Source organism: Medicago sativa, chromosome 2, assembly GCF_051527215.1.
Source record: "Medicago sativa cultivar Bolivia chromosome 2, Bolivia_mono, whole genome shotgun sequence".
NCBI classification, from domain to species: Eukaryota; Viridiplantae; Streptophyta; class Magnoliopsida; order Fabales; family Fabaceae; genus Medicago; species Medicago sativa.
In genome coordinates, this window is record NC_140750.1 from 83,501,213 (window position 1) to 83,526,180 (window position 24,968).

Consider the following 24,968-nt stretch of genomic DNA (forward strand, 5'->3'; position numbering starts at 1 on the left):
ACAAACTCAAAATTATAGTAACATAGTATTGTTTGAGAATATGTACAATTTACCAAACAGTAAAAATTAATTGATTCGAAAGATCTTATCATTTTAATCTTTGATAATTTCCAAAAACAATTTATTTTTATTTTTTTAAAATTAATTTATTTTTATTTTATATATATATATATATATATATATATATATATATATATATATATATATATATATATATGTGCTTTGCATGCCCCCTATTTGTTAAATCTTCTTATAATTAAATTATCGGGTTGAGATTGAAACAATCCATGTGAGGACGAATTTATTTTATTATTTCGATGCATTTTTTTGCTAAAAGTCTATCAATAGAGCTTCACCAATATATACCTCAAAAATTAGACTAAATCATTCAGTTTTAGCCACACAAAAAAAAACATGTATCATCCCTTATGCATCCTTCTGTTACATCCCTATTAGTTTGTTTGGAAAAAGAAACATAAATACTGCACTTGAATCTTTCTGTAGTTGGTTTTGTCCACTTCACATTACTTGCTTGCTTTGGGAGGGACGTGTTGCGCATCAAACAAGCAACTAGCCATTCATAGAGCATGGTTTTTACTTGGTTTACTACATAGGTTTGAGTATCAACCACCCCATTCCAAAGTTTATTGTTTCTTTGTTTCCAAATACTCCAAAGCACGCAACCAAACAAAGTCGCATCTTCCATTAACAACACCTACAACACCTTAAAATTAATATCTATGTTGTTCATCCCCTGATGGTTTAGATTGGAAACTAAAATTGATGTTGATGCTGACAATATAGTCCAAACATTTAAGTAACTTGGGCATTGAAAAAATAAGTGGAGATTATCTTCATTGTCTGCTTTACATAAAACATAATTTGCAAGACATGTAACACCTTTATCTTTTAGTCATATATGAGTCAGTAGACAGTTTCTACAAACTCGCCACATGAATTTTTTAACTTCCCGAGGAACCTTGAGCTTCCAAATTACATATTATGATCCTTGCACCTTTATCAAGTAACTCTTGCATACATAACATATATCCACTTCAGATCAAGTAATTCCCATGATTTTTATTTTTCCAAATTAAACGATCTTCAATCACAGTTGGGAACAACGACGTGTTCACAATGTGATCAACTATTTGCTGCTAAAAAATTGATTGCAATAATGGCACATTCCATTCCTTTTTCCCATGAAGCATACAATATGATACTCTTAGATTAGCTAAAGGGACATCACCAACCACCTGAGAAATAAGAGGTACATCATCGAAATCTAGCTGTAATTCCAAATTGGAATGTCCACACCATCACCTATCCTCCACCTACTTCCCGCTTTTAGGATAAATTTTGAATTACATATACCTTCCCCTAATGTAGACTCAAAGAAATTACATCGAGGATAATATCTTGCATTGTAAAGTTTAGCTATAAGTGAATTTGGATATATCATGATTCTCCAATCCTACTTGCCTAACATGGCTAGATTAAAGGAATATAAATTTTTAAAACTCATATCTCCATTATTTTTATGTATAGACAATTTTTCCCAGTAAAGCCAATTAATTCCTCTATTTTGGACTCATGAATGCCCCCATCAGAAGGAATTCACAATCCTTTCAAAAAAAAATCATAAAGAGATACAGACAAAATGAATATTTATTTCTGTCTTGATTCACCGCTCTCAAAACTAGGGTTTATAGGTGTATAGTTTTGTTTTGATTTGAAACACAATTGATTGATTACTTGATTTATAAAATTGTGGATGAAATATTTATTTTTAAAATTAAGCTTGAATTTGAAAACAAGAAGAAGAAAATATGCGTAAGTTATCATGTTTAGTGTCATGAGCTCTTTTCGGACTTGTCACTTCAATGCTAAATTGTTCGTAAGCACTTATTAATTAAGTTTGTGAAAAATGTAATATGTTATGATTAAAGGATCAATTTATAACAAAAAACTAACTTGTTACAAATATCTAACTTAAATGATCGTAGATTGTATTTGACCAACAAAATATAATGAAAAAATGTTTTGGGATGAAATTAAGCACTATAACTCAAGGATGTACATTGAAAGAGAGGAAAAAATGGAAGGAAAAAAAAAACTCCAATATCAATTAGTGAAAATTTAAATATATGTCTAAAAGGAGGAAAATGAAAGAAAAAGTGTTACCAACATTAGAGTAATGGGTAATATGGTTGAATTAATTGGTAAGGGGTTGACTTACCTATAATGTCATGGGTTCAACTTTTGATTCAAACATGATGATCGCTTTGGTGGATGATCTGTAAATACATTTGTTAACGATGATCGAGTTTTGAGGTCTTTCCTAACCCAGTGAGCCTCCGAATTATAACTCACCTAATTTATTTATTTTATCAAATAAAGGAGTAGTGTCCAATATCGAAGACAAATTTACTACTCTCCCTCTCCCAATCTCTCATCTCTCTCTAGTTTCTTTATTTTATTCAGTTTGGCAATGTACTTCCTCATTCTTATTATATATGTGCAGATCTATTTCTCAGCTATATTTTTCACTTAACTACTGCTACAATTTTCTTCTTTTCTTTAATCAAGAAAATAACAAAGAAAGAAACCAATGTTATTTAATATGTTTCTGTAACTGGTCTAAAATAAAAATTGATAAGGGTGCTGTAAAATACCTCTCATGGAAAAAAAATGATGCTAACTTATTTGCTGTAAAATACCTTATTAAAACATTCTTTACAAAAGAACAACTATGGTATTTTAAAATAGAATGATGCTAACTTATGTCCTAATAAAACATATTAAATAACTTAAAAATAGAAATATTTTCTAAAATTTTGAGCATTCAATTTACTACAAATATTCTCTTTATGGCATATGTAAGGATATGACAAGAAAAATAAAATGAAAATATTATGACATATCAATAAGTGATGGTAAGTTATAACCCCTATTATATTAAGTTTCTTTAAAAAATAATAGTTGTGGTATTTGAACACTATTGTTAGGTTCAAAAAATTACTTGTTATGAGATACGGAATAAGGTGCTGTAAAATCAATCTTATGTGTTGATTATGTTTGTTAAAATCTAATCTAATGATGGAAAATCTAATCTGAGCGGAAGGACACGCTTTCACAGCTCAAATTATACATGTTGAAAAGAAAGAAGGAATAAAATTAGAGGACCTCCTTATACCTCTCATGAACACAACTCATTTTTTGATGACACCTAAAAAATTAGCGCACTCTTAGTTTACTCCTTTCAATTGTTTGTTACCAATATTTCCTTTCTTACCATATCACGATATTCTCTTTCTTATCCCCTAACAACACCATCACTCTTGGCCCTTTTCGGCCCTTAATGGTCAGAGATGGTGCTGTTAATTATTAATAATAATAATAACAATAATATTATTAAAAATAATAATAATAAGGAGAAAAGGACAGAAGAATTACACTTGTGTGGAGGAATCCAACCAATAACAATACCCTCCTAATAAGAATAAGAGACATCTTGCAGATTTTTGCTCTATCGTCGTCATCATCTCCTCATAATTAGTGTTAATGGGCGCGCACTCTTATTTAATTGTGCGCGCACCTACTGCATTTAATAATGTCAAGTTCTTGGTTGTTATTATGGTATTATTACTACATTCATGCACAAACATGTCAATGTCATCTTCAGATGCCGATGCGCTATTGAAGTTCAAGGGTTCATTGACAAATGCCGTGGCCCTCAGCAGTTGGGATCCATCCATAAACCCAAAACCACCTTGTCAAGGAAACATTCCCAATTGGGTGGGCTTGTTTTGTTTGAATGACAGGGTGTGGGGGTTACGCCTTGAGAGCATGGGATTAACCGGAAATATTGATTTGGCATCTCTTGCTTCAATGCCAGCATTGCGAACACTTAGCCTAATGAACAATACATTTGTTGGTCCCTTGCCTGACATAAAGTTGTTGCCCAATTTGAGGGCCCTTTACCTGTCCTATAATCATTTCTCAGGACAAATACCCGATGATGCATTTGCAAGTTTGCCTAGGTTGAGGAAAGCGTATTTGTCTAATAATGAGTTCACTGGTAAAATTCCATCATCTATTGCTACCTTGCCTATTATTGTCGTCCTTAGGCTTGACTCAAACAAGTTTCAAGGTGAAATCCCCAATTTTCAAAACAAGAGTAGTTTGAAAATTATCAACTTATCTAACAACGAGTTAGAGGGTCCTATACCACCTAATCTAAGACACTTCGACGCCTCCTCATTTAGTGGAAATGCACTTCTATGCGGGCCTCCTTTGATGAATCAATGTCAATTACCTGCAGTAGGAAAGGAGACTGGTACTCTAGCCAATCTTTTCGTTATGAAAACTTCACTTATTGTGATTACGATTGCATTTTTAGTAGTCATTGTGGTTTCAATATTTGTTATCTTTCGTTTGAGGTCCCAGAAGAAGCAGTTAGATGATGAACATCATTCTTCTATGATTTCAACATTCCATGCGCAGGCCTCCAAAAAATATGTTAAGCCTCCTGTAGTTTATGTGAAAACCAAAAGCTTGGCCGAACATTATGATCCCAAAAGTCCTAAGCATGATCACCACGGTCATGGACATTCCAAAAAGGGGGAACAAGGCAAGCTTATATTCCTTAAGCAGGATGGAATCACGTTTGATTTACAGGATTTGCTAAAGGCATCTGCTGAAATTCTAGGCAGTGCCTCATTTGGGTCATCCTATAAAGCCGTGATTTTGGACGGACTTAAGTCTGTGGTCGTCAAAAGGTACAAGCAGATGAACAATGTACCGAGAGAAGAGTTCCACGAGCACATGAGAAGGTTAGGAAACCTTAACCACCCCAATGTTCTACCTCTCATTTCTTATTATTATAGAAGAGAAGAGAAGCTTTTGATCTCTGGCTTTGTTCACAACGGTTGCTTGGGTAGTCATCTTCATGGTATGTATGTATGTATGTATGTATGTATGTATGTATGTATGTATGTATGTATGTATGTATGTATGTATGTATGTATGTATGCATGCATGCATGCATGTATGTAAATAACTAAATCCATATGAATTATTAATTAATGTTGGTTGCTTACATTACATTACAGGTAACCACAACTATGAAAAGCCAGGACTTGATTGGGGAACCCGTTTGAAAATTGTGAAAGGTGTAGCAAGGGGTTTGTCTTATCTATACAGTGCACTCCCAAGTGTGATTGTACCTCATGGTCATCTAAAATCTTCGAATGTACTTTTAGATGAATCTTTTGAGCCCTTACTCACTGATTATGCCTTAAGTCCTGTTATAAACCTTGACCATGCCCAACAAATCATCATGCCTTACAAATCCCCGGAGTATGCTCAACTAGGTCGTATTACAAAGAAAACTGATGTGTGGAGTTTTGGGATTCTAATATTGGAGATACTAACGGGTAAATTCCCAGAGAACTATATTGCACCCAGGTATAATAGTGATTCTGACTTAGCGAGTTGGGTAAATATGTTAATTACTGAGAAGAGGACAAGTGAGGTATTTGACGTAGAGATGGGAGGAATTGGAACTAGTAAAGCTGAATTACTCAAACTCTTAAAAATTGGACTAAGTTGTTGTGAAGAGAATGTTGAAAGAAGGTTGGACATCAAAGAAGCTCTTGAACAAATTGAAGATTTGAAAGAAACAACAACTGAGGGAGGAGGAGGAGGAGAGTACTCCTCCTCTCTTATCACCACTACCGAAAGGGATGCTTACAGAGCTGTGTGATTTCCTCATTAACATCAATCAATATATGCAATTAATTAACCTTGAATTAATTCTTTCAATTTATTATTTAATTAGGTTATTTTTTATTTTTGTCTACATCTTTTTCTTGTTAATATATAGCATAGATATTTGCAGTGATTTTTCAAACTCATTCAACCCCACATTTGTATTATTACTTTTGTTAGTTAGGTTTAGTAAATCGAGTTATGTCGTTTTCTCAGCTCTCTATATCAAACATTTTACGAATTCATTTTAAAGTCTTAGTACATGTCATTTGTACAATACATGCATGTATTCATATAAATATATTGTTAATATATGATAAAAAGTTAAAATCCAAATAATATATTGATTGAGGGAATGTTACCAAAGCACAAGATATGCTAAAAGAGTAGCAAAATAGAACAAATTAACAAGAAGTAGCACAGAAATACAATTACATTGCATAACATATAAAACAATTGGTTACAGAAAGAAGAATAAAAAAAAAGCTTCTCGTAGCAACATATTAGAAGGATTTTTTAAACAATAAAATTGATAGACTTTATTTATCGTTTGAACCATAGTTTTAAAACTTGGACTGGACCGGCCGGTTGAACTAGTAACCGGACCCCTACCCGGTTCGGTCCAAGCTTTGGATCAGTTGTGCAGTTGGCTCGGTGTGAACCGCTGCAACTCGGTAAGAACCGGTGAAAACCGGCGACCCGACGGTTCTATGAACCGGACCGATTTTTTTTTTTTGTCAGGTAGGCTAGTGGCCAGAATTCACCTCATAAGGTGAATAAGTGTGGTGTCCAGAGTTCAAACCCCGGCCCTGCATATAATAATGCATTGTCCTACCAACTGAGCTATGCTCATGGGACAACCGGACCGGTTTTATCAACCGGACCGGTTTTATAACAAACTAATATTTTATTAAACAAATTTTATTAAAAAAATGGTATGCTCATGGGACAACCGGACCGGTTTTATAACAAACTAAAATTTTATTAAACATAACATTTTATTAAACATAACAAACTAATATTTTATTAAACAAATTTTATTAAAAAAGTGGTATACGTGAGGATCACACACGCGACCTTTGCTAGCCACCCACAATTTATTACCACTAGAGCACAAATTCCATTTAGTTGTAGTTTACTTATGGACACTAATATATGATGATAATCATATCATTAAATAAAAATGAGTGTTCCCATCACATTAAATAGCAAATGTTTAAAGAAAACAAAATCTCATTTAAACATATTTGTCATTTATATATTTTAGGACTTTTTTTTATTCCTTTAAAAAATTAATTTTTTTAAGACATTTTTAATATTTATTTAAATATTGTATGATTTATTTAGATATAAAATATTCATGTTATGATCAATGAGTTTGAATTTGAAGATTCAATTTGTGAAATTATATATGTTTGTTTAATGATTTTTGACATTTTATAGTTGTCATAGTCTCTCCCTTAAAAAATAATAATATACATATTACATATCATATTTTGTTTAGAAAACCTACATATATATTATATTAATAGATATCCAAAATAAAATCTATTTCCTGTCAACAAAATATAGCTATACTCTTTAAAAAAATAATATAGCTATACAAATATTAATACACATATTACTTGTCAGTTTTTTTAGTTTTTAAGTGTCCGAGTCATCGGTTCAATCCGATCTAATATGGTTTAATACCTATAAAAATTTAATCTGAAGACCGAGTCATCTAACCGAGTTGTTCGGTTTAATCCGATTCAGTCATGCGGTTCAACCATTGACCCAATGGTTCAACCATTAACCAAATGACCCAGTACCCCTGCCGAGTCGATGACCGAGCCGAGTTTTAAAATTATGGTTTGAACTATAAATTACTAGGTTTTTTCGCTTGAGAAAAAAATGATTACATTGAAAACAATTTATTTTGATATGTTAGTTAATAAATCACAACCAACTATATATTCGACTTAAAAATAATATGACGAAATTCACACATTTTTAATAATTTAAATAATTGTCTTTAAAAAAATAATAACTGATTTATTGTGTAAAAAATCTTAAATCAATAAAAATAATTAAATTCTAATTCTTTGGCTAATTAAAAGTAGGCTTTATTGCTATTTTAGTCCGTTAAGTTTTTTTTAGTATCACTTTGGTCCCATAAGTAATAAAAAGTTTGTTCCGGTCCTTTAGTAGTATCTCCGTTAAACATTTTAGTCTATTCCGTTAGGATTAATAAAAAAAACGTTAATTGTTGTACACATGTCGTTATGACATTGGCTTTGGTAATTCTTATTATCTTTTTTCGTCATCTTCATCAAAACTTTCGTCATATTCATCAACTAAACCCAGAAGAAGAAAAAAAACAGAAAAGCTAAAAACAAAAGTTGAAATTGAAATTGAAAGAAAACAAATTGATTCTTAAACATTAATACAGAAAACCAAAATTTCATCTTCATCCCTAAATTTCATCTTCTTCCCACTTCAAATTCTTAAGTTTGGTTCAAAACCAAATCTATTGTAACTCAACCGCACCATAAACCCAAGACTCGTCTTCATCTTCTTAATTCGCTTCTTCTTCACATCAAAACCTGCCAGAATCAGCAACAACAATCACACAACGAGAAAATAAAAATTCATTACAGTAACATAGATTTGAAAATTTGCAGCGTCGTCATTTTTGTGATTGTGATTTGATTTGATTTAGTTTCTGCATTTGAAAAAATAACTCATCAATCCAAAATCACTACAATCCTAACCATGTTACTTAGATCAGAAACGGGGTAACAAACAACAACATTCCAAAGTTTAAAATTTGAGATACACAAAATCATATATGCAAGAACAAAACAAATGCAGTGTTACTCTTCAACAACTCCAGCACAACAGAAACCTTTAATGGTAGAAGACGAATCAGAAACATTAACGCGGCAACCACATCAGAGGAGGATGGGTTGGTAAGGAAACTTTTTTTTTTTTTAAGACATGGGTTAGTGAGGAAAGTGATTAGCAATGGGATGAAAGTATGAAAGGAATATGGGTTTTTGAAACCAAAGTGGTGTTGGGTGAATTTTATTTTTAAGAAGTATTGGGTGAATTTAAGAATCAATTTGTTTTCTTCCAATTTTAATTTTTACGTTTGATTTTAGCTTTTCTGTTTTTTTTTTCCTTCTTCTGGGTTTAGTCAATGAATATGACGAAGGTTTTGATTATGATGAAGAAGATGAGGAAAAAGATAATAAAAATTTTCAGAGTCAATGTTATAATTACAGGTGTACAACAATGAACGTTTTTTTTATTAATCCTAACGGAAGAGACTAAAATGTTTTTATTAATCCTAACGGAAGAGACTAAAATGTTTAACGTAGATACAATTAAAGGACTTGAACAAATTTTTTATTACTTATGAGACCAAAACGATAATAATAATAAAAAACTTAAAGAAGACTAAAACATTAACTTACTATTAGGTCTCTGACTGTGCATATTTACTATCAGTTAGATTCCTGACAGTAAACATGTGCTCTTACTAAGGTGGTAAATTGTTACTTTCAAATTGTAAATAAATTGGGTAGTGCATGAGTCCAAATTGTCGAGATGTATTGAACATTAAGACAAATCTCAAGCTTGTGATGGACCTTCCTAAAGCAAACATATGAATTTTTATGCATTCTTTAATAAGGGTTAAAATCTGATTATTTAAGGGTAAAAAAAAAAACAGTGATTTTTATATTGGTGAAAAACATTACTTTCAAAAATGTTATGTAAAGTAAAAAATAATTGTGTTAAATGGAAGTAAACATGGACCTAACTGATAGTAAGTATGCACAGTCAGAGACCTAACATTAAGTTGATGTTTAATGGAAGATTGATTTTGAATAAAATAGAGAATTAGATGACATTTAGGGATTTGAAATTTAGAGATTTAGGGATTTGAGATTCAATTTGAGGATATTGATTGTGATCATTTTCAACTCTCACTTTAGTCTCTGTGACACATCATATGTCACATCATCACTTAACTAACAACATTTATTTAACGTCAGAGACTAAAGTGATAGCGTAAGTGCAAGATTTCTTTGCATTTAATTCTAAGTCAGGGACTAAAGTGACTATTGCTCAAATTTTAACTCTATAGGCTTAGAATTGAAAATTGATGTTGACACATTTGATAAAGCTGTGACACACATGTAAAATACGATTTTGCCCCCTCGGTAGTTAACTACCGAGGAAAAATAAAACCGGCTGCAGTTAACTACCGAGGAAAACCTCGGTAGTTAACTACCGAAATCTAATGAAAATCACAAAAGCACCGTAACAGTTATTGGCTTCCTGATGTATCTTATTGTTTTATTTTAAGAGAGACAAAGAACCCCAACCAAACCTTGCTTCTTCTTCTTCTTCTTCTTCCAACAACATGCTAATAGTCCCACTAAGCCCCATCAACACAATCAGGATCACCATCACAACAGCCTTCTTTCAAAATTCAGGGGAAAAACAAATGGGGTTTCCTTAAATCAATCAAAGGTTGTTTCTTTGCAAGATTTTGGTTGTGAGGAAAATTGTGCGGGGATTTTAAATTTAAGTAGCCTCTAAAAAATTCTTCTCTCAGATCCTTTGTTCTCTTTGTCCAATTATATGAAAATAGTGTAGAATGGATTTAAAAATTAAATTGAAATGTTTAAAGAAATTTCCAGAATCAGAATAAGAAAAAATCAATTGAAAATAACTCTAAAATTAATGTGGATAAAACCCATCTTATGAAATTTTCAAACACAATGATGTTTAATTTTCTTCGATTGATAAAGCTGAAAGATGATGAAAACGCAGTTTGTTGTTTTGACACAAAGCTGGAATCAGAGATACATCAAGAAGCCAAAACTGTTACGGTGCTTTTGTGATTTTCATTAGATTTCGGTAGTTAACTACCGAGGTTTTCCTCGGTAGTTAACTGCAGCCGGTTTTATTTTTCCTCGGTAGTTAACTACCGAGGGGGCAAAATCGTATTTTACATGTGTGTCACAGCCTTATCAAATGTGTCAACAGCAATCAACGACCTTTTTTTTACCGAAAGGAGGGCTAACACTTAACGCCAAAAAAATATAAAATATTATAGGATTTAGTAATCGTCGTCTATGGCTGGTAGAGATCTAGATCAATAATCTATTAAAATATGAAAATATTATAGATGTTTATTATTATATCTGAATAGTGAATATTTGGTTGACGGTTGCTCCATTAGGAAAGAGAAGGAGTAGAAAACAATATTTTTTGTGGTGTTAGTTATGCTTGTTTTGTGATATGCCCTTTAACGAATGAATATAGGACAAGAAAAGAAAAAATTGATTGATTGCCCATGAATTAGGGGTAAGTTTCTATAAACTGATTTCAACATTCGGTTAATAACAATTTTTTAGTTAGTTAATTAATTAATTAAATAATTAATAGGATTGTAGAAGAAAAATAGAGGGTTGTGGCGTAGGTAATGTCCTTCCTTCTTGAGATAGATGTTGAATAGGAAGAAGAGAAAAAGAAAAAGAAAAAGAAAAAGAAATGTGGAAAGGGACTAGAAAGGGAGGAGGGGGAGGAGGAGGAGGAAATGGATTGATAGCAGTGGCTATTGACAAAGATAAAGGAAGCCAATATGCTCTTAAATGGGCTGCTGATACTCTTCTCACCAGAGGCCAAACCGTTATTCTTATCCATGTTTCTCATGCTCTTTCTTCCAGTAATAATCCATTCATTGTTAATCTTTTTTTTTTCTTCATTTATTTATAATTTTAAGAAGAATTAATTTCTGCATGCATGCATGCATGCATGCATTTCCACCAAATTGCAGGAGGTAGTGAGGGCGCGATTGTATGTAACGCCAACAGTACTTCAGCTGCATCATCTCCACAGAGACACCTAATTGATAATGTTGCCAAGGATCTCTTTCTTACTTTCCATTGCTATTGTACACGCAAAGAAGTATGTATGTAGCTCTCATTAATCCCTTGATTAAATTAATTAATTAATTCATATAATGTACTACTATTGATTAATTAACTGGTTGCTTATATATTTTGTTAGATACAATGCCTTGATGTCTTACTTGAAGACACTGATGTTGTCAAAGCAATAACTGAATATGTCTCTTATGCTGCAATTGAGAACTTGATCGTTGGTGCACCATCAAGGCATGGATTTATTAGGTGACTCACATTGCTCTATCACTAAATAATATCCAATCCTACATATCTACCAATTACTAATTGTTTAAGAATATTGCACCAAATCTCTAGAGAATATTTGCAATTATGTTAATTGCAAATTTTGGGTCCATTTGGGAGAACATGTGGAAATAACTTATGTCATATCCATGAGTTGTTTTCATCTTATTTCTTTCTAAGCTCTCAGTGATAGCTTATATGAAAACAATTTGACTGTATCTTATTTTTTGTATGAAATAACTTATGCATAGGTGCTTATTTTGTAAGAGTTTTTGCTATTTATCCAAACAAGGCATATTTCTTCTTAAACTTGAGTGACTTTTTTATGTGCAGATCCTTTAAGTCATCAAGTACACCAAGCGGCATATCAAAGGGGGCACCAGACTTCTGTACTGTTTATGTCATATCTAAGGGGAAAATCTCTTCAGTTCGGAATGCTTCTCGTGCAGCACCACATACCTCTCCACTTCTCAACCATATACATAACAATCTAACTAGTGAGGATGTAAATCAACCTGCAGAGCAGATATGCTCTAGACGTATGAATATGAGAGGTTTGTTTGCTTATGTAAATTAAAAGAACTAAGCTATTTACTTATTGCAGTTCTAGATTAATAATAATCATGTTTTGATCACAATATATATGTATGTATGCGACAGACAGGACGTCGATGAAACCTAACAGCTGGCAGGACGAATCTATGAAGTAAGTCTTTTTGCTTGGGGGTGGGTACGGGGAGGTGTACTTTCTGTTCTTAATAATGGTTGTATTGTATATATATGAAGCAAGTCTTTCCAGCAGGTCTCCATTTGGAAGAAGAGCCAGAGGCACGAGTGGAATGTTATGCGTAGACTTCACAGATTCAGATACAGACATATCATTCGTAAGCTCTGGGAGGCCAAGCAGTGCTTGTTCGTCCTCTATTTACGACTACATGGACTCTGGTCGAACTTCAAGAATTTCTACCAGTACAGACCGTAGCTTTGGATCCCACCGATTGGGAATCAAGTTCACTGAACCCAGTTCACCAGATACCTCTTTTTCACTGGATAGCAGTAGGACATCATGTTCATATTCAAACATGGTGAGCATAACATGTAGATATATACCTGTATGATATGATGTATATCTAGAGATCAATTGATTCTAAGCAGAAACAAGTAGTACCCGACCACTAATGATATCCACTTCCTTTTGCTAAACCACTTAGGATGAAACAGAAGCTGATATGCGGAGGCTGCAGCTTGAGTTAAAACAAACGATGGAAATGTACAATACAGCGTGCAGAGAAGCACTTGCAGCACAACACAAGGTATGTATTATTTATAATAGACGTGTTACTAATTGTTGTGATTGTAACCGATAACACTACTCTTTTGTTTGCTACATTTATAGTTAATGGAGATGAGCCACTGGAAAATTGAGGAAGAAAAGAAATTAGAAGAGGCACGACTGGCCCAAGAAGCTGCGCTAGCAATTGCTGAGAGAGAGAAAGCAAGAAGTAAGGCAGCTATGGAAACAGCTGAAGCAGCTAGAAAAATCGCAAATGTGGAATTAAATAAAAGATCAGGTGTTGAAGTTAAATCTCTTAAAGAAACAGAGGAATTGAGAAAGCTATTGGATAATTTAGCCCAAACTGATCTAAGATATAGAAGATACAATATTGAGGAGATTGAAGCAGCCACAAACATGTTTTCTGAAAAACAAAAAATTGGGGAAGGTGGTTATGGACCTGTTTATAAATGTTACCTTGATCATACTTCAGTGGCCGTCAAGGTTTTGCGTCCAGATGCGGCTCAAGGGAAATCGCAATTTCAACAAGAGGTGATCAACGAGTGCATGTACATCAGTAATTGAAGTGTATACTACTTAATTTTGTATTAGTTTGTTTGACACTAGCATAATAAGTTGAGCATGACATGTTAATTTCCTTCAATCATTCTGTTGAGTATTCTAATAGATAGTATCCTCCCACAGGTTGACATACTAAGTTGTATTCGTCACCCAAACTTGGTGCTTCTTTTAGGAGCGTGTCCAGAGTATGGCATATTGGTTTATGAATATATGGCGAATGGAAGCTTAGAAGATTGTCTGACTCGAAAAAAGAATGATAGGGTTCTATGTTGGCAGCTGAGGTTCCGGATTGCTGCAGAGATAGCAACGGGTTTGCTATTCCTACATCAGACAAAGCCTGAACCTTTGGTGCATCGTGATTTGAAACCCGGAAACATTTTGCTGGACAGGAATTATGTATGTAAGATAAGTGATGTTGGTTTGGCAAGGCTGGTCCCTGTGGTGGCTGAAAATGTAACACAGTGTCGCATGACATCAGCAGCGGGAACATTCTGTTATATTGATCCCGAGTATCAGCAAACAGGAATGCTTGGTGTGAAGTCGGATGTTTATTCTTTAGGGATCATATTTCTACAGTTATTGACTGGCAGACATCCAATGGGATTGGCTCACCATGCTGAACAGTCTATTGAGAATGGCACATTTGAGGAAATGCTTGACCCATCGCTCTCTGAATGGCCCCTTCAACAAGCAATCTCCCTGGCCAATATAGCTGTCAACTGTGCACAACTTAGACGAAAAGATCGGCCAGACCTTGCCAAAGAAGTGTTGCCTGAGCTTGTTAAACTCAGAGAGTTTGCTGAAGATAATATGGGTCCCATCTTTTTAGGAGGAGGCATTACATGTAGTAGCAGTAATGAACCTTCCCCCAACCACAGTGAAGCTTCTATGCAGCAGGTTTCTTTTATTTCTTTATTATATTTAATTGAATTGCTTGAAAAATCAATTATATAACTTTTGAGATGATTGATTTTGCAGGACGTGATGAGTGACCCACAGATTGTAAATTCAGGAAGCTCAATAAGTCCACCACCAGAAGAAGAAAATCCTTAAGTGTATGTATATTAATCAAATAGACAAGATGACCTACACAGAACTAGCAAATGGTAATTGGAAATTTTTGTATTGTTATGTAAATTAATAATATGTTAGGGATTTGGATTGTCTTCAGTTTGTAACACAAGCTTTCTTGTAATTATACATACTAGATTTAGACCCGGCGTTGCATTGACCAACCTTTAATTTTGAAATCTGCATTATGTATAGTTTATGAGAATATACATGCAAAAACCGGACTTTACACCAATTCACATCTAACACATGCGCATTCGTGAATTTTCCCGAGCCATTTGTTCGCTCTATATAGCACTGCTGTTATTTTATATTGTATAAAAAAATTTATCAGCAATGTTATATAGAGCGAACAAATGGCTCGGGAAAATTCACGAATGCTTATGTGTTAGATGTGAATTGGTGTAAAGTCCGGTTTTTGAGGAATACATGAGGTAGTGGTGCTATATATTTTTGAGCAATGCTATTTATCAAGAAAAGTTTTATCAAGAAATTGTCCCGAAATTTATGTTAGCCAATAAAATCTCAGCCTGGCCGGAAATCATGGGGTGGTGGGTGTTAAGTATTTTTTTTTTCTGAAACTTTAATAAATAAGATTAAAATCTAAGGGTGATTATTTTGCCATGTCATTCTTGAATTTATCAAGAAAATCCATTCTTGATATCTAACATTTTCCTATATTTTTTTGTTTCAACAAGCCACTTGCATCGTGAATTTATAGCTATATGTTTTTCGGGAAGTTAAGCATTTTCCATGTTTCAAAGAGTATTTTAAGGTCAAAATACTAAACTCTTACCACCGAATTAATACCTTAAATACTGTATTTTTTGGTGTTAAATATAATTTTAACCCCACAACATTATGAGTTTTAAAGTTTAATTTCTATAAATTTTAGTCATCCATAATATTGCAGTTGGTAAGAATAATTTCTATTTTAATTTTTTTTATAAAAATGGATAAATTTCGATTTCAAAATAGTTTCTATAAAATATAAATAAACACTAAAAGGAAATAACTTTCTTTTCCTGACTACATTTAATAGCACATATTTTTCTAATGATGAAAAACATATCGAACTTTTATTTACATTGATAAACAAACTTTAGTTATTTAATTAAAATAAAACTATTATCAAAGCAGCGTTGTTTTGAAACCGAGAGGTAGAATAGAACGGTGTTAGCGGAGGGTTCGCTTTCATGAACACTTTGAAACTAAGTAGGAGGAAGATTGTGGAGAGGTGAAGATGAGATCAATAATCGGTGTTCATCTGTTGGTGTTTTTTAAACGAGGCAAATTAAATGAAATAGTAAAGGAATGAAGAGTGGCATCTTAGTTATCTCATTCAATGTTATTATTGCTTATGTAAGAGGTTTCAATATTAATGGAGGAATAGGATGATGGTGGAGCTAATTCGTAATAGGGTATGTTCGAGGGAGAGATGAAATTGAAATGGATGAAGGACAATTATGATTTTTTTTTTTTTAAATTGATTCTATTTTAGAAAGAGCACATGCCACAAGTTGTACTATTAACACCATCTCCAATAGCCCTATTGAATGCATATTGAGACTTGTTGGACCATTGGAAGCAAGCCTATTGAAAATGACATGGAGGAGAGAGTAGATGAATACATTCAACATGTTGAATGTGATACGAGCAAGGATAGTGGCTACAATGACTTGAGATTGAAGATTGAGTCCAATGAATTAGTGAGGCCCAAAAGGATCTTACTACACCTAACAAGTGGAATTACTATGTTGCCATTTAGTAGTGACTCATTAGTTCTAGAAGATTGGTGACTCACTAGTTTGTTAGGAAGGATCTAGAATAACTTTGCCTATATAATATCTTGTATTTCCTCTCTTACAATAATCAATGAAAAATATAATGAATTTCTTTTCTTTTATCTCTAGTTTTCTCTCTTAATTTCTGGAGTGTGATCCCTACTCGAATTGGGTCGTATCATTTGGTGCTTTCATTCTCGATCTCATTCCCGCTGAGATGGAGCTCTCTCTATTCGACGGAGATGAAGATGCCTACTGGTGGATCCTCTCTACTGAAAGTTATTTCAGGGAAACCGGAAAATCCGAGATGGCAAAGATGATGGTGGCTGCACTGGCCATGCGTGGTGAAGCTCTCAAATGGTGGCTATGGCGGTCACACCGTCACTCACAATCCAATTGGGACATTTTTACCACTGCTCTTTTGTGGCGTTTCAAGCCTGAATGGCGTCATCTCTTACCGGTGTTAGAGGAGGAAACAGAGGAAGCTTGTGAATTATCACAGTCGGCAGTGAAGCTCGTAACTGACATCGCAGGTGCGAACAATCTAAACTCCTCACCATGCTCCAAGCTTGATGAGAATCCTCCCGTCACTTCCGATTTGGTTGATTCCGTCACTACCGATGCCGGAGAACATGATCTGGATTTTCCACTAAAATTAGAAGTGCCTCTTGTACAACTGGAAATCACAACCTCCATTGGTCAAATGCAGCAAAGAAGTGTCAACATCGTGATGGAAAACAACAAATTCTGCAATCGATCTCTCAGTCCACCTTCGCCGCCGCCGAAACCGCCGGACCCTTGTGTTGCTACAGATTCCGACAGGGATTCAGATTTTAACGTTGATTCGAATTCCTTCGTTGTTCCTCCCGACGACGCCACCAACCATTATTCATGTTCCTTACAACCACAGCCAGCTCCAGGTACCGAACCGCTGTATGATTTTGTTAGGTCACAAATATCACCACCGCAAGCACTGGAACTGCTCCTAACTCATTCACCAACATCGCCATTCTCTGTTTTACCTCCGGCGTCGTCTCTTCCACCAAAACCACCAGATCAAAGTTTAGCCACAGACTACACAAAATTCCCAATACATATCTCCTTTTCTCTTCCCTATTTTGACCCTCCAACGTTGAATCTTCAACTGACTACCAAAGCACAGTCGTTAATTGAGGAAGGAGGATATTCGAATCCCCAAAGCACGCTGTATCTTTCCATCTCCACCATTCAAACATCTTCAACAGAGATGAAGGGGTTTTCGTCGATGACCAAGCATGGGAATCTTGACTACCCCGTCAAACTAGCCTTGGAAGCGATTCCCCCACCGAAACCGCCAGACAGAAGCGACATTCCGGCGATACAACTCAAACTGTGGAACTCGAGTGCTTATATTGAGAAGAATGAGCTCTGGCACATGTTCAATCTGCCACATCGTCCGCCAGCAAAACCGCCGCATTACAGCCGTCGCATTGAACTCAACGAATTGAGTGCTGATTGGGTTCAGTTCAGGTTTTGCCATAAATCTTTTGGTAAAGGTTATTATTTTCTTCTGCAGTTACATTGCAATTTTTATTGTGTGAAATCCCTTTATGGGAATTCTATTGGTTATGGATTCCATGTTCTGAAAATTATGAAAAGTTTGAGGTATTGGTTGGGATATGTATGTGGAAAATTGTTTGCAAAGAGGAATTATTATTTTATTGGTTGGAAGGTTTACAAAGGTTTAGAAAGAAAAACTACAGTTTGTTGTGTCAATTTTCATGAGGCTTTTTCAACTTTTAAATGCAAGCTTGAGTTTGAGAGTGCTAGTGTGAAGATTGTGACCATTATTCATGAGGATTATGAGTGCTGCATCTATCTAATTCACACTGTGATTCACCACTTCGTTAGTCAAAGTATGTTTTCTTTGATTTTTAACCTAATTACCACCACATTTTTATATGTTTTTGATTGTTGGGTTCTGAGATTTCAAAGGGGGATGATTCATATTGAAGCCACATTTTCCATTGATTTTTCTTGTTGGGTGATAGCAGTCCGAATTGGTATTCTCAAGAGAACTTATTTTGCTTTGATTACTTATGGGAGAATGTCTAAAAGTTTTATTGAGTTTTTCAGCAAAAGGCTCCTCTCGGCAGCCTTATCACTTCAAAGTTGTGTTTTTGTCTTGTTTACTCGTATAGTTGGAAACTATATTATGGAACCTAACTTGAAAGATATCATCTTCTTTAATTACTCACTTGATCCTTTTCAAACTTTGATGTTTGAAAATAATAATATTTGTGAAGTATTGGATGAATTGTTGACTTTTTCTGAGAAGCTACATGTGTGGAATTCTTTTGTTGTGGGTTTTGACAGAAGTCTCATTGCAAATCTCAAGCTCAGTTCCTTCATGAATTACAATCTTGCTGGTTCAAATGATTTGATAAAGGATTATAGCCACCAATTTCCATTAGTGCTGATCTTTGGTCTTTCTTGCCTTAAAAATGTAGTTGGTGGCAGCAAAGAGTTTCATCATGCTGAACAGAGTTTAAAAAAAGGGTTGAAGGGCATCAGGCATTGAGAATTGGCAATGTGTGGTTGACAATAACCTTTACTGTTACCAAATTTTTAAGGCATCCATATTTTAGAGAGTATGATATGTTGGTGATGCCTCTTGTTGTCATGGGAAAGGATACTAACATGCCTATTTCCTTTAATTTTTCTCGTGCTATGGTTGATGGGCTTAAAGGAAGTTCTCAGATATATGACCATCTTGTTACTTTTGTGGCTCCTGATAGTGTTTTGACATATTCCCCTGTTCAAAAAGTGCATTGCTTCATCTTGCCTCAGAAACTTGGACATGTGGGAGCTGCATTATCCATTGCAATTTCTTGTTGGTTGCTTATGCTTTGTCTAACAATTGTCAAGAGAACTTCATTTGCTTGGATTAATTGTGGCAGCAATCTCTTCAAATTGCATTACTTGTCATCTGTACTTCCAATCAATTGTGCTAGATATGTCTATTTCCCTCTATCCTATCCAAAATCAAATTTGATGGCCACAACTCCTTGCCTTGATCTATTCAATTGTTGTTTGCAAGGTCAAAATGTTGTTTTATTAGTTCTTTGGCAGGAGTGGAGTATTGTTGTCAAAGCATATGAGAACTGGAAGTATTGGCTGCCATTTTACAACCTTGAGGACAAGCTTGGTCTTCATGGGGTAGAGAGTGACACCATTTATGTTTTTTGGGTCCAAAGCTTGTTAGAATGGATGTTTTATTATGAGGAAACTATAGAGGAGATCAAGGTTGTTGAAGTTAGAATGATGGAAAGAACTAGGCGCATGAAAATGCTTCCTTCATCATGGGTACAATTCATTTATGTGCTTCAAGACAAAAATGTTCTCGGATTGATACACTTGAATTTTCCCATGTTCAGATTATAGTGCCACTTGATGTTGATACTTTGAATTCTCAAGTTTTCCTCACTCAATACCATGACTATGGCCTAGTTGGTGCACTTGATGTTACTGGCAGAAGCTCAAACATGTTGACTAAGGTGGGGAAGACATTCATTTGTGATAGGTTTGCAATTCCTTGTGCCTTCTTTGAGCAATGGGACCCCAGTGATTATTTGGATGTGTTGACAGAAAATAGATCCTCTCAATTCAAGCAATGGGATCCGGGTAAATTTATTCGCTCATGCAACTTTTACAACCTTGAGGACAAGGTTGGTCTTGATGGGGTCGGTATTGATACGAGCAAGGATAGTGGCTACAATGACTTGAGATTGAAGATTGAGTCCAATGAATTAGTGAGGCCCAAAAGGATCTTACTACACCTAACAAGTGGAATTACTATGTTGCCATTTAGTAGTGACTCATTAGTTCTAGAAGATTGGTGACTCACTAGTTTGTTAGGAAGGATCTAGAATAACTTTGCCTATATAATATCTTGTATTTCCTCTCTTACAATAATCAATGAAAAATATAATGAATTTCTTTTCTTTTATCACTAGTTTTCTCTCTTAATTTCTGGAGTGTGATCCCTACTCGAATTGGGTCGTATCAGAATGTCTGTCCCGCATGCCACGCGTCGGTTTCTGGTTGGCTCAAACTAGCGCGTGCAATACACGCGCAGACAGGGGCGCGTGCGGCGATAGAGTTAGCAGAAAGAGAAACTTTTTTGGATAATGGAGGGCCACGTGTTGCAACATGATTGGTTGCATAGATTTTTCATTTTCTTAATGTTTTGGGATCAATTATTTCATTGCAAATAATTATTTTATTTTTTTTATTTTTTTTACTAAAATTCGTGATTTTTTTTTCTCTACAGATAGAGACTTGGATCATTTCATCTGGACACAGAAAAAAACCAAATTTTTCACTCTCTTAATCTTATTATTAGCTTTTCTTTTGAAGTTTTAGTTTTTACTTAGTGAAATTGATCCCAATAATAATCAATTCAACATCCAAAATTTTGTTTTTCAAAAAAAAAACTAAAAAATAAATTGTTAATTGTATTATTTAAATTTAATTATAATCGAATTATGTAATTAAAAAAACAAAAATTAAATAAGAATAAGAATAAGAAATAAAAAGTGGTGGGGTAGGGTGTTGAATGAAAACCATTGGAGAGGTAAAAATTGAATGAGTGTTGAATTAAGAGAGAGAAAATGATGTGGAGTGTTGGGAATTGAAAAGGTGAGTGTTGAAGGTTGTTGAAAGTGTTTTACCATTGTACATGGTCTAAGACGTGTACGGTTAATCTTATCCAACAATTTTTATTCATGGGACATTGATGGTCAAATCTTTGTATGTGACCAAGCTATCTGTCACCGGAATACAACTCCATTATGCAACAATTGGAAAAGTTTCCCCCATTGTTTTTCTTTGAATGGTGATGCGTGTACCACCTTATGTGGGATACCTCCTTTATACACCCCTCCACATGTCAAAAATATATATAAAATATTCAAAAAGACTGCCAGCTCAAAAAAACAACAACTTCTTTCTTGCCTCTCACATGTCGTCTCTCTTCCCATCTCTATTGTTTAGCTATTCCTCGTCGCATCTTTTGCCGTCATATTTCACAGTCTCTCTTTCATCGTTGTGGTAGCCCCACCCTGCCACTCACTCGTTGTCATCAAACCAACGTCAGGGAGGATCCAGCCTCAAGGTCGTTGAAAGAGGAAGCGTCAGACTCGAGAGTGGATCTCGCTGCCGTCATCACCATCTCCATCACAGAGGGAGATCTTGGACAAAATAGGTGGCGAGGTTATCCAGGTCGGTGAAGGAGCGACAGAGACGAGATCGTCATCCTGATGTCGTCGTTACCTTCGTGAATCGCGACATATTCGCCGTGAGTACCAAATCTGGACGGTGGTGGTGAGGAAGAAAAGAAGAAGAGGAGGTTGTGTTGCAAATCTGAACTGTTATGGTTGTATTGCAGAGAAAAAAAGGTTATGTCGTAGATGGAAAAGAAGATGACATATGGTGGAGTAGAGGTGCGACAATGGTGACAATGGTGCTGGTGGTGAAAGGTGGAGGTGTGGTTAGTGGCTCTATGTGTAAAGAGAGAAGATAGAAGATGAAAGAGAGAGTGGTGATGAGATTAAATTACTTAAATATCCTTACCACATAGGGGTGTGTATTTGAGGTATGATAATAAAGGGTGTCTATGAAACATTACTCGGGGTGGAATATGTGGGAGTGGAATTGGTATGCACATGACTCACTTAACATTTGTTTTAATCTTAATCATATACTTAAATATCCAAACTAAGGCGTGTAGAAAAGCTTATTATACTTATCAAGCTGGTTCATATACGTGCAATTAAAAATTCTCCATTATATTAATAAATTTCTGGTTCCTTCAAATTTTCAATATCAATATTTGTTTAAACAGAAAATATATCCTTATGTCTAGAAGTCCTAGCTTAACTGGCAATTACAAGGCCGGACGTTGTGACTTGGATTCGAACCCAGAACCTCACAGTTGTGTGTGAATTTAATTTCAGTGGATTACCACTTCATCTAAGACCAGAAAAAAAATTATATCCTTATAAAGTGAAAAAATAAATAATGCACATGGTCTACCAAACTTTATTGACCTATTAGCCTTTCAAGAACTATATGCTTATTAGCATTTTTATAAATATGTCAAATATTATATTTAAAATCCTAGCATAAACTAAGCTTTTAGACATGCTAATAGGTCATGTCAGACTTTTTAAAAGGTCAGGCCAAACTTAAAATAAAGTCTTTGATAGACTAATATGCCAGACTTAAGCTTTAGTATTTTAAATTAAGTCCGATCTATTTAAGCAGAGTCCGACTCTATCTGATATATTCTCACCCCTATCTAACAATTTGATCCTTTATTTTTATTTTTATTTTCATTTCAATTCTGGGTCCTTTTGGTCCATTTACATTTTGATTTTAAAACTTCAAATCTAATATTCATACGCAAACATAGATGAAAGACCATATATTTAAAGATTAAGAGGCCATAAAAAAAAAATAAAAACATGAATTTTAAGCTTGAAAATCTATATGCAAGTAACCTAAAAGGGAAAAACTGAAATAAAATAAAAAATAAAAGATTAAATTATTATCTGAAATTAAGTTAAGGGACAAAAAAATGCAATTTTCCAAAAAAAAGTGTTATTTAAGAGCTTTTTTTTAGAGGAGTGTTATTATTTATGATGAGAAAATTAAAGAATTTCCCATGATGAGAAAATTCACTTTTTACATACAGATGCCAATTTTCTTGGTTGTGAAACCACTTCTTTCTCCTTTCAAAAATAAATAAATAAATCATTTCTCTCTCCTTACTCCAACCCAAATTCATTATCTCACGACGTCCCTACTCCTTCACATTGGTGCACCTCTTTCCTCATCCTCTTAGGCTTGTGTCAGAACCTCAAAGGCATATCTCCTCCTCCATGGTTGAAATCTTTTTCATCCTTAAATATGAAGTCCCAACGACAACAATTAGAGATTAGAGCACATGCAAAGAGAAGAACCAGCCCTTAAAAGAATGAAAAATTCTCTTTGATGATAACAAAATATTGAAGGAAACTTGGATATGCTAATATTTGTTCAAGTGTGCGAGACCATAAAATATAATCTATTGATGAATTGAACATGTATTAGAGCATCAGAATCACAAGAGAAGCTTAAAACACTTTGGTAGAAGATCTGAAGAAATGTTAATAAGGAGTCAACGTCTTGGATCAGAAGAAAGCATGCTACTCAGATTCTAAAGGATCACATCAGACTCTGAAGGATCTCATCAAACTTGGAAGACCCCGTCAGACTTAGAAAATCTTGAGGAACCCAGACTCCACGTCAGATTTGTTGTCTTTGAAGTGGATATAATAGTCACAAGGAAGGGGGGGTTTGAATTGTGACCCTTTTAAAATTAAACCTGTAACTTAAAATTGATTCTCAAGTTGTGAACTTGGAATGGTTAAGTTTGGAGACTGACTTCAGAACGTTCTGAAGTGTTAGTACAAAAACAGTTTAAATAAATAAATAAATGTGTTTGTGTGTGATGTGTATACTGTAAATAAAGAGTATAGGGAAGAGAAAGAACACACAGAAATTTATAGTGGTTCCCCCAATGTGGGTTAGTCCACTCCTCACAATCTTGTGAGAGTTTCCACTATGATGTTTGAGATAACCTCTCAAATCCTGCACTTTACAATCTTGTTCACCTGAACAATTACATCAACTGTATTCTCTTAGCCTCAGCAGGCTTGCACTTTCTTGCTAAGTTACCCACTTAGACTTTTGCACCTTTTGCTCAAACTAACACTTTAGTACCCCTAAAGCTAGATGAGACTTTCTTTTCTTCTTGCTAAGTTACCCACTTAGATTTTTGCACCTTTTGCTCAAACTAACACTTTAGTACCCCTAAAGCTAGATGAGACTTTCTTTTCTTCTTGCTAAGTTACCCACTTAGACTTTTACACCTTCAACTCAAACTAACACTTTAGTACCCCTAAATCTAGATGAGACTTTACAAGATGTTTGGAGTTTGAATGTTTGTGAAACAAACAGAAGAAGAAGAAGAACTTATCTTTGAAAAGATAAGAGAAAGAGAATTGATTTACACTTAAAAAGACTTCTTGGAATCTTTGTGATGATCAATTTTTTGCTAAAGCTTCACAACAATGTTCATGTTGTTTTTCTTGTTGTTTTGCAATGGTGCGTGTTATGATGAGGTCTTGATCTCTATTTATAGAGTTTCTTGAACCTTTGTAGCTGTTGGAGAGTGTCCACTGGTCTTGTGCCACG

The 24,968-nt window shown here is 34.5% G+C and overlaps 3 protein-coding genes across 4 annotated transcripts; all 3 read left to right on the plus strand.

Annotated features, from left to right (window-relative positions):
• Positions 1 to 3,281: 3,281 nt before the first annotated feature.
• LOC146951630 (pollen receptor-like kinase 4) lies at positions 3,282 to 5,987 on the plus strand. The gene is made up of 2 exons (XM_085747641.1): positions 3,282 to 4,954; positions 5,115 to 5,987. Exons 1-2 carry the CDS (start codon positions 3,565 to 3,567, stop codon positions 5,765 to 5,767), a joined length of 2,043 nt encoding a protein of 680 aa, XP_085603767.1. The 5' UTR covers positions 3,282 to 3,564; the 3' UTR covers positions 5,768 to 5,987.
• A 4,917-nt stretch (positions 5,988 to 10,904) lies between these two features.
• On the plus strand, positions 10,905 to 15,083 carry LOC146951631 (kinase with adenine nucleotide alpha hydrolases-like domain-containing protein). 2 transcript variants are annotated; one of them, XM_085747639.1, is made up of 10 exons: positions 10,905 to 11,494; positions 11,606 to 11,736; positions 11,839 to 11,960; positions 12,312 to 12,532; positions 12,639 to 12,684; positions 12,781 to 13,063; positions 13,190 to 13,291; positions 13,375 to 13,803; positions 13,957 to 14,730; positions 14,812 to 15,083. In XM_085747639.1, the coding sequence occupies exons 1-10, from the start codon at positions 11,320 to 11,322 to the stop codon at positions 14,884 to 14,886; spliced, it is 2,358 nt and encodes a 785-aa protein (XP_085603765.1). In that variant the 5' UTR covers positions 10,905 to 11,319; the 3' UTR covers positions 14,887 to 15,083. The 2 variants fall into 2 exon arrangements, with proteins under 2 accessions (XP_085603765.1, XP_085603766.1); XM_085747640.1 differs by having other exon boundaries at positions 11,116 to 11,494; positions 11,606 to 11,740.
• A 1,003-nt stretch (positions 15,084 to 16,086) lies between these two features.
• Positions 16,087 to 20,676, plus strand: LOC146951632 (uncharacterized). Its single transcript, XM_085747642.1, has 2 exons — positions 16,087 to 16,660; positions 16,693 to 20,676. Exon 2 carries the CDS (start codon positions 16,906 to 16,908, stop codon positions 19,246 to 19,248), a length of 2,343 nt encoding a protein of 780 aa, XP_085603768.1. The 5' UTR covers positions 16,087 to 16,660; positions 16,693 to 16,905; the 3' UTR covers positions 19,249 to 20,676.
• Positions 20,677 to 24,968: the final 4,292 nt, after the last annotated feature.

Coding starts and splice junctions, on each gene's coding strand:
- LOC146951630 (XM_085747641.1), top strand. CDS start 3,565: ATGGGCGCGCACTCTTATTTAATTGTGCGCGCACCTACTGCATTTAAT. Junction 4,955..5,114: donor CTTGGGTAGTCATCTTCATG/GTATGTATGTAT, acceptor ATTACATTACAG/GTAACCACAACTATGAAAAG.
- LOC146951631 (XM_085747639.1), top strand. CDS start 11,320: ATGTGGAAAGGGACTAGAAAGGGAGGAGGGGGAGGAGGAGGAGGAAAT. Junction 11,737..11,838: donor GCTATTGTACACGCAAAGAA/GTATGTATGTAG, acceptor ATATTTTGTTAG/ATACAATGCCTTGATGTCTT. Junction 11,961..12,311: donor TCAAGGCATGGATTTATTAG/GTGACTCACATT, acceptor TTTTATGTGCAG/ATCCTTTAAGTCATCAAGTA.
- LOC146951632 (XM_085747642.1), top strand. CDS start 16,906: ATGGAGCTCTCTCTATTCGACGGAGATGAAGATGCCTACTGGTGGATC.